General features: G+C 39.0%; 3 protein-coding genes across 4 annotated transcripts; 1 reads left to right on the top strand and 2 right to left on the bottom strand.

Annotated features, from left to right (window-relative positions):
• Nucleotides 1-6: 6 nt before the first annotated feature.
• LOC112467915 (proteoglycan 4-like) lies at nucleotides 7-1,803 on the top strand. The gene is made up of 2 exons (XM_025036831.1): nucleotides 7-57; nucleotides 218-1,803. The coding sequence occupies exon 2, from the start codon at nucleotides 272-274 to the stop codon at nucleotides 818-820; it is 549 nt and encodes a 182-aa protein (XP_024892599.1). The 5' UTR covers nucleotides 7-57; nucleotides 218-271; the 3' UTR covers nucleotides 821-1,803.
• On the bottom strand, nucleotides 1,095-4,995 carry LOC112467913 (cyclin-dependent kinase 2-like). The gene is made up of 5 exons (XM_025036827.1): nucleotides 4,618-4,995; nucleotides 2,753-2,948; nucleotides 2,395-2,667; nucleotides 2,104-2,307; nucleotides 1,095-2,028 (listed from the first exon to the last, which is right to left on the bottom strand). Exons 1-5 carry the CDS (start codon nucleotides 4,731-4,733, stop codon nucleotides 1,918-1,920), a joined length of 900 nt encoding a protein of 299 aa, XP_024892595.1. The 5' UTR covers nucleotides 4,734-4,995; the 3' UTR covers nucleotides 1,095-1,917.
• An 868-nt stretch (nucleotides 4,996-5,863) lies between these two features.
• LOC112467914 (tetraspanin-13) lies at nucleotides 5,864-11,742 on the bottom strand. Of its 2 annotated transcripts, XM_025036829.1 has the most exons (7): nucleotides 11,412-11,740; nucleotides 10,281-10,448; nucleotides 9,899-9,997; nucleotides 9,714-9,818; nucleotides 9,514-9,651; nucleotides 9,164-9,291; nucleotides 8,870-8,920 (listed from the first exon to the last, which is right to left on the bottom strand). In XM_025036829.1, the coding sequence occupies exons 1-6, from the start codon at nucleotides 11,469-11,471 to the stop codon at nucleotides 9,217-9,219; spliced, it is 645 nt and encodes a 214-aa protein (XP_024892597.1). In that variant the 5' UTR covers nucleotides 11,472-11,740; the 3' UTR covers nucleotides 8,870-8,920; nucleotides 9,164-9,216. The 2 variants fall into 2 exon arrangements, with proteins under 2 accessions (XP_024892596.1, XP_024892597.1); XM_025036828.1 differs by lacking the exon at nucleotides 9,164-9,291 and having other exon boundaries at nucleotides 5,864-8,920; nucleotides 11,412-11,742.
• Nucleotides 11,743-12,951: the final 1,209 nt, after the last annotated feature.

The following is a 12,951-nucleotide window of genomic DNA, read 5'->3' as shown; positions in this document are numbered from 1 at the left end:
TACAATTCACTCAAGGTCCGCAAAGCATCGCTACCATTCACCGCCTGCCAATCAAAGGTCAGTTTGCACAAACAGTGTAACAAAGGGGTGCATCAAGTATTACAGCTCGCTAAGTAATCAATGACGACATTACTAGATGCACCCAATATATATTATTCAACTTATTCTATCGTTGAATATACTTTTATAAACAAATGATCGTTGCGATTCTCCTCAGATTCAGACTTCCGTGGAGGATGATCCGAACGATTCAAAGACCAGCGACAACGAGATGCCTCAACCGCCACCCTCGACGCCGACCAAAGTCCGTGGCGCCGTGTCACCCTCGTCCGTCGTGACACCCCGAGCTGTTAAAAGCGGGCTGGCCAAATCTCCAGACGCCACGACGGCGACGCCCAGAGGGCAATTCACGCAGGAAACGGGGGGTCCGACCCTCGCAAACGGACGGACGTTCAAAACACCCTCGCCAGATGTGACAAACAGCAAAGGCACGCCGAAGGGTCGCTCAGCGAGGAGGTCGCCAACTTCCCCGCGTCCACCCAGCAGTTTACGCGTTAGATCCGCTGGCGATGAGTCCTCCCCTGGCACACCTAGAAAACCATCCCCTGGCACACCTAGAAAACCATCTCCCGGCACACCTAGTAGAATATCTCCCAGCACACCGAGAAAAACTCCGTCCCCCAAGGAGCTGCGTCTTCCGAAACTCGCGTCTTCGCCGATACCGCAAGAAGCAAGTCCAGCGGCTGCCGAAACTCATTCGAAAATTACTTTACCGAAGTTAATCGAGCCATCCTCGCAATCCGCCCGAATGGCGTATTAGAGCTATCGAATCAAAAAACGCGACGGGCTTTCTGGCACTTTAGGACAGGATGCCACAGACTCCTCGCATGTTCCCTCATTTGCGATTAATTTGAAGTTCAGCTTTTCTTGGCAAAAATTTAATTTTATTCTGCTAGTTACAATCATTTTATGTTCAACTTTTCAAACATCTCCATTAAAATCAAATTCAGAAATGAAACACTGTTCATAACTTAATTCAAATTTCATATAAATAAAAAAGTGTTGATATCAATAAATAAAGAACACAATTTTTTCTTAATTAATTCGTGTACAAATATAAAAGAACCACGAAGTCTGGAGCATCCTGTTCATTTCATAAAAGAAAGAGTGCAAACTAATTAGTAATTTAGAGAAAATAACAATAGGAAAGTCATAACTACACTTGCTAGAGCAGATATCTTCTTTTTATTGACGAAGCTATTCTTAAGTAAAAATAAATTTTTTTATTTTAGATCTAATTTCAACCGAATAGAAAAGATTGATTCGAAAATAAAATAAAAATTCGAGACAAAACGAAACAGGGACTTGTCTTCGCAAGTCCTATTTTTCCAACTAAATCCACACATAATTTCCAACCTCGTATCTTCCATATGTGGAAGATTAATAGGTGTCGGAAACATGTTCTTCAAATATCAATGAATTTACGATTCTATGTTATGAATGATTATATCGTTTTACTTCGTTGGACATTATAAATCACGCATTTTTTAAAGATATTTTTTATATAAGCTTGATAATGATTTAATTTATACTTCTTAATGCCACGCACAATTTTTGAAAGTATATATAAAATATAAATAAAAAATATATCTATATATAATTATTGAAAAAATATAATTGAATATATTCATATTCATTGTGCAATGAATGGAAAATGAGGAAGAATTAAGGAAGGCGTGGAAGATAACATTGACAAATCAAAAATTAATTTATACAAGTAAAAATATATATATTTAGACTATAGACTTTTGAACACACTCGCAGTATTAAGTTATTTCCATCCAAAATTATTTCGCATTTAAGTTTCATGTAAAAATATATAAAAATACAGCGATTCGATCGACCATAAAATCTACGTCAGTTTTTCTTTGGCAGTGGAGGTGGAACTAATTTGACCCCAGCGAAATAAGGATGAGTCAATCCCTTTTTTGCGGTTATCCTCTGATTAGGATCGTACGTCAGCATTTTCTAGAAACATAAAAAAAAACGTGTAAAAAAACGCAGGCGCTTTCGCGGGGTACATAATGCTGGTTTTTCCCTTACTGAAAGTAAGTCTTTGGCATCGTCGTCGAAAGCGGGTAAAACGTCGCCTATGTCAGCCACCTCCCATCTTGGGAATCGGGACGTGTAGTCCGGAAGCTGCGACACCCCCGGCCAGATCGTTTCATCCGGTGTGCCGAGCATGCGAAATATTCTAAACAACTGATCTATTTCGGAGTCTCCGGGAAACAGAGCTCTCCTGGTTGCCTATAAAGATCATTTCGCAGAAACCGCGATTTTATCCCGATACTCAGTAGACTCAGATACAATTGTCCGCGCAATATTTTCACGTACCATTTCTGCGAATATACAACCGAGGCTCCATATGTCCAGCGCACAAGTGTACAATTTAGTTCCCAGGAGAACTTCTGGTGCGCGATACCAAAGGGTGACGACCTCGTGTGTGTAAGTGCGAACGGGTACGCCGATCATTCTGGCTAATCCGAAGTCGGCCAGCTTTATATGACCTTCCCGATCTATCAGTAAATTCTGCGGCTTTAAGTCTCTGTGCAATATACAACGGAGGTGGCAAAAGGAAATTGCTTTCAGCAATTGGCAGAGGTAGCTCTGTAACACAAACCGCCCCCGTCTTTAAAAGATCCACGCGTATGGCACGTACGCGGCGCGAAATGCGGGCTAAGATCCGCATTACCTTGACGAGAGCTGGTTCTAGGCCCCCCTTAACGGAGTCTAGCAGCTTTTTCAGGTCCTGCTGCAGAAATTCAAACACGAGATACAGATGTTTGTCGCCGTCTACGACATCGAACAATTGTATGATGTTTGGATGAGCGAGGTCTTTCAATAACGAGATCTCTCGAATGGCGGTAGACGGAACGCCTTCCCTTTCCCTGATTTAAAGCAGCACTATTTAATTTAAAATTGAGTGACTTTACCTGATGAATATGTTAAAAAAAACCTTAATTCTTCATAGGGAAATTTCATTCTTTTTTTTTTTCAACGAAACCTTCCACTCGGAAAGTTTACTTACAAATATCTTACAGACATGTACAACATAACACTTAAAACATCAACGTTGCATCTCGGTGTGAGAAGACAAATATAATAATATAATATAATATAAAAGCAATTCCGTTAATCTCTGTGTACCCAAGGAAAAATATTATCTTTAGTGAAAATGTTATAATTGCAGAAGATATATATGTATATACATAAAGTTTTCATCGCGAAAATAATCTTAACGGAACATATCTTATTAAATTAATGATTACAGTGTATTAAATAAAAAATACCAAATCAAATACCAGGCGAGCATGGCATAATGGGACAAGCTGAATAATGTGGTGCTACGAAAATTAGTGTAACGTGGCCCCCGCAGATTCAGCTGACCCCAATATGCAGATTGTTAGCAGTGTGTTAGCAGTGTGCACAAGCAAAAGCCCAGCTCATATTGCAATTCTGCAAACTGATCGCTTTTAACATATATGAACAATAGCCGAATTATTAATCTCGAATTAATTTTGTAAAGTCGCGGATGAATTACATCTTAATTTAAACGCTATTCGGATTAAATGCTATTAAATTTATAAGAATACACCATTAAAAATCTAATATCACGCCATTAAATTATTCTTATTATTTAAGTAACGAATAAAATTAATAATATGACTCACTTGTACAAAAACGCATATAATTAAAAAAATTGGCAAATATAATTTTCTTGAAAAAATAATTGAAATATTCTTGCGCCTACAAGTTTCATTTAGTGTTTTTTTTTATATAGATATTATTTGTAAGTGGAGAATGTAGGACATTTTATTAAAATAGCATCGTATCAAGCGTCGAAAAAGAGATATTAATGATATATATAGCTATGGAAATTACGTTCCAAGCTAGATTAATACAAGCTTAATAATTATGTTATGAATCTACATATGAAACAATTTAAGAACATTTTTTTTAATATATAATGTATTTTCCATTAAGAAGCGTAATTGGTTAAATTAAGAGTTAGTATAATATTAATATATTTATTGTGTGATTAAATATATGAGAAAGAGAGAAAAAGAGGGAGGGGGAGAAGTACTTTTTGCATTGTTCCTATTAGTTTGATATGTAACTTATAACGACAAAAAGACAGGAATATAATATATTTATTGATTAAATATGAGAGAAAGAGAAGGGGAAAAAAAAGTACTTTTTGCATTGTTCCTATTAGCTCGAGATATAATACAAAACGACAAAAAGACAAGAATATAGTAATAAGGAGTTTCTTGAAAAACAATTAATAATTGACTCAATAATTTACTTTCATCCAGATTCTGTCAAGTTTCTGATAGTAAAATTATTGTATAAAAATTCCTTCAGAAATAAAATCCCGCCTGGCTCTAGCGTCCCCCCGAGAACGCTTTTGTCGGGATGGGGGGTCGGAATCAGGTTCACCCTGGTTTACAGGGTAACATTCCCAACGGGCGAAAGAGAAAGAGACAGAAAGAGAGACAGAGAGAAAGAGATTTTTTTTTTATGTATTCGAGTATAAATTTACGAGGCCGCACGTACGTCTCTAGACGGATTTTCTTGAGCGCCACCAGCTTGCCGGTCAGCTTGTCCCGGGCTTTGTAGACGACCCCGTACGTGCCCTCCCCTATCTTCTCGATTTTCACGAAGTTGTCCATAACCTCAACGTTGCCGCGCTCGTCGTCGCTGCCACCATGAGCCCGGGGACGCCGCTCCTCGGCCAGGACCGCCGCCGTCGTCGCCGCCCCTTCCCTCACCTTCTCCACGATCGACGCCGTCGTTGCTGCGTTTTACCCCGTGTGTCGCCGACGCGTCGGAACGTCGAGAATTAAGTGTCGGCCGACGCGGGGCCGTTTTATCGCCCGCCTGTTTATCAACACCGTGGAGCTACGTGCGCGCGGCGGCCGCGGTGTGCGCACTGTGCGCGCTGCGCGCCCGTGGTGGCCATTTTTATTTTTTTTTTAGGGGGGATGGTCGGATGGTGAGAAGAATCGATAGCGCGAATCGATGGACTCGCCGTCGTCCGACGGCGAGATCGATGGTCGTCAACCCGCGTTAAATAATCGACAACGCAACGGGGGGGTGAATGAACTCGTCGAGCGTCGCGACGCGAATGTAAATAATCCTCATCGAGCGCATATCGATCGTAAAAAAGGGAGTCAGTCGCGAGAAATTGAGATTTTGGTTTAGAACTCCACTTCGCGATGCCAGAGGACAAGACAAATTCAAATATTTCTACTTGTGATGGTCTCACTACTTTGCGGAAAAAAAGATTTTTAACAATCTTTTGATGGTTCTAATTAAGATAGCTAATTATTTGAATTTGTCTAGATCTTATACTTTAGCATCGCAAAGTGGTGAAAAAATGTCTCAGAACCTTTCTCAATTAAAATATTTATGAAAATTTTAAGAGAATTTTTCAAACTTCTTATACAATTAGGATTTTTTCAAAAATACTCGGACAAAATAATAATGAAATATTCCAGATTTTTTCTGTCGACATGTGTAGAAATCTGAATAAATATATGAAAAAATCCGTGCAACTTATCAGAAATTTTCAAACATATAGATATCAAAATATCTCAAAAATCCTTATAAAATTATTTCTGAAAAGTATCTGAGAAATTTTACATATTTTTTCAGAATTTTTCATAAATCTAAAATAGGAGAAACTCTTAGAAAATTTCTGGGAAAATATAAGAAATGTTTTCAGGGAGGCTTTAACCATTTAACTGAAACAAAATAATCAAGGAAAGATCCCACCCTCAACATTAATTAAATAAATACATATCCGAACCTTCATCTAATTTATTTATCGCAATCATTACACGAGAGCTCTAGCAATTGAGACTCTATCGCTCGCAATCGTTTAGCTCTTGATATTTCTTCAGCGTCGTGCAATAGCATATGCTCTTCTCTATCTCATAACTAAAATTCTTTAAAATTCCTCGTGCTTAACATAGTTGAGATTTGTTTCTCTTCCGTTGGAATGCGCGAGTATATCGGAATTAAACGCAGCATCTCTCGAGATCCGATTCGTTTTGAACCTTAAAATTAGGCGATATCCTCGAATTCTCTCTGGAGAGAATACCTAAAAGGCTGCTCCTTGTAGTCGAGTTCTCTACACTTTCCATCTATCGCTGCCCAACGCGCGCAATTATACATTATACATTTTTCTTTTATTCTAAATTCAGAAAGTGTAACGTGACGCGGTTACAAAGAACGGACCTGTAGAATCGGGAGATATTCGGTGTGAGGAGTTAAATGGAATATATGATTTCTAAACGTGTACAATACATGATTTCCGTCACCTAGGATTGTCGAACACTCAAATCCTCCCGCACGCATCAATATTTTTGATTTCTCTTACGCACGCATTGCATTATATAGACAATATAATCGGGCGTGCTTTACGTCATTCCATCTCGCAGTTACGCAAAAAGATGCGTGTGAATCGCTCCCATACACATTTCTCGATTGTTCGTAGCTCGCAGGATATACGTACAGTGGTTTAAATCTATATTACGAGTAGATTGATTACGATACGTACTTTTTTTTTTAGGTAAAAATATGTATGTAGGAGAATTACGCTACCGTATATATTCTCGTGTACGAGCCCTCTATTCCGTGCACACACGCAAAATACATGCACGTTTTCTACCAAAGCCGGAGGAAAGAATGCGCATAAAAATCGGAATGTTCGCGTGATTTTATTTCGCACGCTTACGTCGGAAGATATATCCGCGAATTACTTTCTACTATTCGTAAGACGTGACTGTGGCATAGTTTCGTGATTTGCGTAGACTCGAATCGTTCGTTGGAACGATATTGGGTAATTCATCAAAGCGACATTTTCCAAATATTAAAAAAAAAAATCTTTAAATGTGTGCGACGTCAAACTACGGTTTTATAGTTCAATAACGAATTCCATGAATTTTGTTCGGTTCTCGTTTAATTGTATTCTCAGAATTTTAACGCAAATTGCGACAACGCATGGAGCGATGGTTCCGATTCGTTATTGAACAGCGAAGACGCGATATCTTAACAGCTGTTTTTTCCGGGCAGGGAGACTCACGAAAACGTTATAGCTACGGCTAGATTCGTCCCATCTACGTCTCACGCGACAGGGCGTAGATAGAAAATATCCTATGTTCTCTAATAGCTATAGAATAGGGGACGATGTAAACGTACATCGTGTAATAATTATGCACATTAAATTCACAACACGTGTCTCTCGTAGTTTTTCTTATATTATGCAGATCGTCCGTAAAAAACCTGGAAGGATATTATCTCACGAGACGTCATTCAATGAAAGCATCTTTCTTCATAAATAAAATATAATTTTCATAATAATTAAACCCGTGCGGGCTAATAATATTCAACAAAATAATTTAAATACTCTCTTACGATCGCAAAAGCTTAAAAGCCTGCTTAAAAGCCGAGGATCCATTAAAAACTTTACATTATGCACAAGAAAATGAGACTGATATAAAGTTCTTCAATAACTTCCCACCAGGCTGTTTAGGGACATTTCAGATTCTTATTACGTGTAAGTTTTCTTAGAGTGCACAATCAGCATAGAATTTATAATTTCAAGCAAAGCACTCATATTGGATATTTTTAGAGGATGAAACTTGAAATACGATAGATTTTATATTACTATTGATTATGGTATTATCGTACGATAAATAATTCGATAGTTATACATTTTAAGTATAATTTCTTAACATTTTGGATAATACGCATGCGATATCATAAGCAAATATACGAAAGCTGTCAAAAGTAAGCCAAGTTTCATCCAAATCAGATATGGTTTGTTATAAGGGTACATTACAATTTTTTTCGGGTCATTTTGATTACAATTTCTTAATATAACATAAGTTATATCATAACGTTAATAGAACATTTTAAAATATAAAAACAATCTCTTCGCAGACATAAAAATATTATAAAGTTTATCTAAAAGTACTCAAAGATGATATGACAGAATCTTTTTACTCGGGAAGATATAAATTTCTAGATGTCGTAATGTATTGAATGTAATTATGTATATGTATCTAATATGATTCATTTATATGTGGGAGAAAAATATGATTGACAAGATCGTGGATGTTATCTATGCTTTTACCACGATAAACTACATTCCCTCATGAAAAAATATTAAAAAAATTAATATGCATATTACTTTACATCATTTCTTTATGTTGTTCCATATTTTTTAGAATGCTTTTAAGTTTTGTGGTTCATCCGAATTGTGGAACTAAACGATACAACTATGATAATATATTAGAGCTTAATCGCCAACTTCCATTTATCAACGGATTGTTGAAGAAAATTATGCAACGAAATTTAATACAAATTTATACTTACATGATGTTATCTGTCACTAGACTACAAGGCGCATTGAGGCTTGTTATGAGTGTTCTAAGTATATGACTAGAGCACACATTTCAATTATTCGTCTAACTCATTCTAAAACCTATGACTGCCCAGTTAAAGAATGTACTAACTTCTGTCTCTATTGAGCATTACGTATGTATAATTAAAAGAGTTAAAGCATTAAAAGAAAAAGTTTAAATTAAATTTAAAATAGCCCTTGGAAAATGTTGCGTAACAATATATCCCGGGCAATCAAAAATAAAATTAATTTCAGATGTTTGTCCTTTTCATGTCGATAAAAGTATCATGAACTACATGTAATACGAATAAAAGGAAAAGTTGATTCTTTTTTGAATGTATCGCCGAATCAATATAAATAATTATGCTGTGGAAAAACGGCTCTCGCAGCTTTTTCCTCTGGATCTAATTGATTACGGTAACGCCTTGCCAAGAAAGCTGCGATCACCTGAAAATGTTTAAATTTATCAGATCCGGAGACATCCGAAGAAAAGAATAAATGAGAAAAATACAAAAGTTATGGACATTGCTATCGTGTAAATCGCTGCATGCTATGTACCGCACATAATTTACAGTGTTTTTAAAACATTACGAATGAACAATTAGCGAATGAATATCTGAACCGGTAATGCTACAACGCTGGAAGGAAAAAAAAAGATCAAAACCACAACCGACATATGAAGCCACCCACCATCTGTTAGGAGGATCATATGAAGTGACAGAGGACATGGCGATGGTGTTAGACTAGAGGAAAGCACTAGGATTAGCTCGTGGATCTTTCTGGTTCCTGTACCTCACGGTCAACCATACACCAACAAACTGTAATCGGGCACACATGTTAGCATTAGCAAAAATGAGAGTATTTTCATTGTAATCGGCGACCGTAATATGGATATGGTGCACTTTTTAGTTAGATAAAACTCTTCAATATTAATATTAAATAAATCATGTTCTGTGCAATATTTCATATTGCATTCTGTACAAATTGTGTGATATATATACACGTGAAAAATGCCATGTCGGTTGTTCGTGGAACCTTACCTCCGTAAAGCTAAAGAATAATCCTATACTGCCGCATAATTTGAACGCATAGTCAATGGTAGACTGCAGTTTATGCATACATGTTGGACAAGGTGGACAAGACATTTGAGTGACATCGATTGACTGACAACAAATCTTCTGTAAAAGATATCAATTATTTGACAATTTTCACGCGGAATGCCATTTTTGTCGCTACTTACGTCGTCGCAAGATCCACCTGATTCATCAGTGGTGCTATTAAATCCGCAGCAGTTAAAGGTAGTTTGAACTTTTGCTCTTAAGTCATGTCCAACGCTTCTCCAGCCCTAGACATAATATTATTAAGTCTCATCCATTCTAGATCAAATAATATATAAATGTAATGCCTTCCGAATGAAAAAATTACCTGTTCCGCAAGTTGTTCTTGCTGTTTCGTATTGACAGCGAGGCAAGCGCAGGCAATGCTGAATTGAATCAGGAACAAAAGGAATAAGATAAGCATGTACTGTAAAACACAATTAAGGAAACGTACGCCAATTTCTTTTGTCGAGGATATTACACCATATCAAAATATTTAATGAAGAATCACATAAAACGCGTTAGTTATTATTGACAATAATAATATACAAACGTAACAGTACGAAAAAAAGTATGCTGAATAAATGCTCTCTTCATCAAATATCAGATTCATGATATAAAATCGCGATGGTAAATCAAATAGGAACACTGATCCCCGTTGACGAGCTCAACACCGAAAGCCGCTATCGCAAAAGCTGAGAAAAGGATACAAAGAACAATAAAACCTGGTGATGTTTAACGGCGCCGATCAGGCCTAGGATGGAAATGAGAAACAGGATCACCCCGCATGCTAGAATACCACCTATAATGGGGAGATTTGTAACTAAGGCGGATGCCCTTCCATATACGGCGACTCCTATCAATATGAAGGCAACAACCTGCAAGAGAAGAAACGGCAATTAGAATATAAAAATGTCCACACCGTCCTAAAGCGTGATGCAAAATTGACTCTCCGTCCACGACAAATGCCAGATAATCCAAAGCTGGCTTATCAGACTTGTGCATAATCCGAGTGCACCAATTGTCAAGTTATAGCCCTCGTTCGCGACAATATTAATCATTCTTATGAGGTACAAGGGTGAGATTACTGGATAAGAGCAACTTCCATGAGCGCAATAAGATTCGCGGTAACTCTCCGCGCAATTATCCGACGGGATGACAGAGACATCAACGAGCGCTAATAAGGGGAACTTTCCAGTAAGCGACACAAGTCGACACAAACGTCGTTCTATCTTTCTTTTTTGGCAATGATGAGTAACAAAGACAAAATGACACTTGTGTCGACTTGTGTCGCTTGCTGGAAAGCTCCCATCATTAACGTCCGTTTCTGCCAATGTAGATCAACTTTGATCTCGGTCCAAGTTACTTTTCTCTTCTTTTTCTTCTAATTCTTAGTACCAGAACAAGATAAAGAGCGAGTTGAATCGAGATTAAAGTTAATCTGCATGGAAATGGACACGAGTCGATCTGAGGTCTCTCGCCGTCGCGTATAGATCTCAATCCCGGGGAAAAGGCACGGGCGGCAGGAGGGCGAGGGGCAAGCGTCCCTAATCAACCAGGATGTACGCGAAATCGGCTGTTGCACAATTATGCAACGCGCGGACGCGGACGCGGACGCGGACGCTTCGGTCGTCCGTGAACGTCGCGTCGGGACGGAGCGAGACGGCGAAACGCGCGGTCAGGCGGACGGGAGCGAGAGAGGGAGGCGTCGATTGATAAGAGAACTCTCTCTCTCTCTCCGATAAAGAGGATCGGAGGGACAGAGAGAGAGAGAGACGAGAGAAGGTTTCGGAAAGAAATCGGAGTCACTCGAGGCCTCGTCCTCGAGAGTGTCCACTTACGATGTAAAGGATGTTGAGTGCTGTCAGCGCGTTTTTCGAGCACGTAAACCCGCCGCACATCTTCGACTGCGCCCGTCGGTCCCTCGCTGGTCGGATCTCCTGCGGGAGTCCGCACGTCACAGCGGCCTGCGGTCGCGGCGATTCGCCGTCGACGATCGGAGCACGGATTTACCTGGGACCGAACTGGGGGTTTGAACGAAAGGGGAGTTCGCGTAGCCGCGTACGGAGTTTTCCGCGTGCGTGTATTTTCACCAGGTCTTCGCCGAAGTCGTCTCACGCGCGACGACACGCCACACGCCACGGCAGACGACTCGCGACTGGCCCGACGTCTGCCACAGCGCGATGGCGGCGGTCGACGCGCTCGGCGCTAAGCGCTCGATAGATTGCGAGCGTCACGCGCGAAACACGAACGCCGGCGTGGCGCGCCCGGCAGAGGATCCGGGTGCGGAACCGCGAAATCTTTATCGTAAATCAAGATCGAGACGACACGTGAAAACGATCCTCTTATTTATAATAATAGGCTCGCGATGGTTGACATAGTTGGTCAATTAGATTGAGGACGCGACGCGCGCCAGTCGTGAAAAGACTTAATATCCATTGGAGCGAATCTAAATTTGATTTACCTTGAGTGACTGGGCGTTTGTTCTTTTCGAAAAAGATTAGATCTGGCCGAATTACCTGGCGATAGGGTGTTATCGGACTTTATATATAACTTTATCGGTCGTTGACATTCATTGTTTCTTCTTTCACCGCGAAGAAACGTGAGAAGAACATCGGCGAATACCGTATTGCCGGTATTGCGCTTGTTTTGCATTTTGTCACGGATGAGATACACCTGTGCAAAACATTCGCACGTATTTCGTTACGTTAGAGGCTGACGACGAACGTCGACGTCATAAATATGTCACATCGCAGCTCGCTTGGATTAAACGTTAACGACGTGAACGCTTGGCCCAGATAAGGCATAAACACTTTCCATATTTAACTGCAGTTTTCTACCACGCGACTATCTGCATATAAATTGCATTTTTCTCTGTACGGTTTGAAACGTCCAGCCTTTAGATATTTTATTGAAATAAAGACTGGCACATACACGTCACGCGAACGACGGTTATTTTTTTCAAACGAAACTAAAAATAAAAATTTTACTTCAGGCGAAACTATGTAACAATCGTCGAGCTCTAGTTATCGACAAACGATTCTTCCGTTATTTACTTATCGGGTGGTCTCGGGGAAGTTATGGTCATTACAATGTGGTTAATTATGGTTCACTTTGAAGATGAACACAATCTAATGTTTTGCCTAATGACATGATACTGTGGACATCATTAAACTAAACACTAAACCATCGACAAACAACTAAAAACTAAAGAATCCTATTTTTAAGTAAATATTATGATACATCATATATTTGAATACATAATTATAATTATTATATATTAATTGGCATTTATGTTTTATAAGACACACATATAACTAATTTTTCTGTTATAATAATTGGAGGGGTAAAAACCAGTAAGATATTGACTCGTGTGCATAG

Source organism: Temnothorax curvispinosus, unplaced genomic scaffold, assembly GCF_003070985.1.
Source record: "Temnothorax curvispinosus isolate PA1 unplaced genomic scaffold, ASM307098v1 QBEX01017878.1, whole genome shotgun sequence".
Taxonomy (NCBI): Eukaryota; Metazoa; Arthropoda; class Insecta; order Hymenoptera; family Formicidae; genus Temnothorax; species Temnothorax curvispinosus.
The sequence above is the reverse complement of the archived record's forward strand: the minus strand, read 5'-3'. Positions and strand labels throughout refer to the sequence as shown.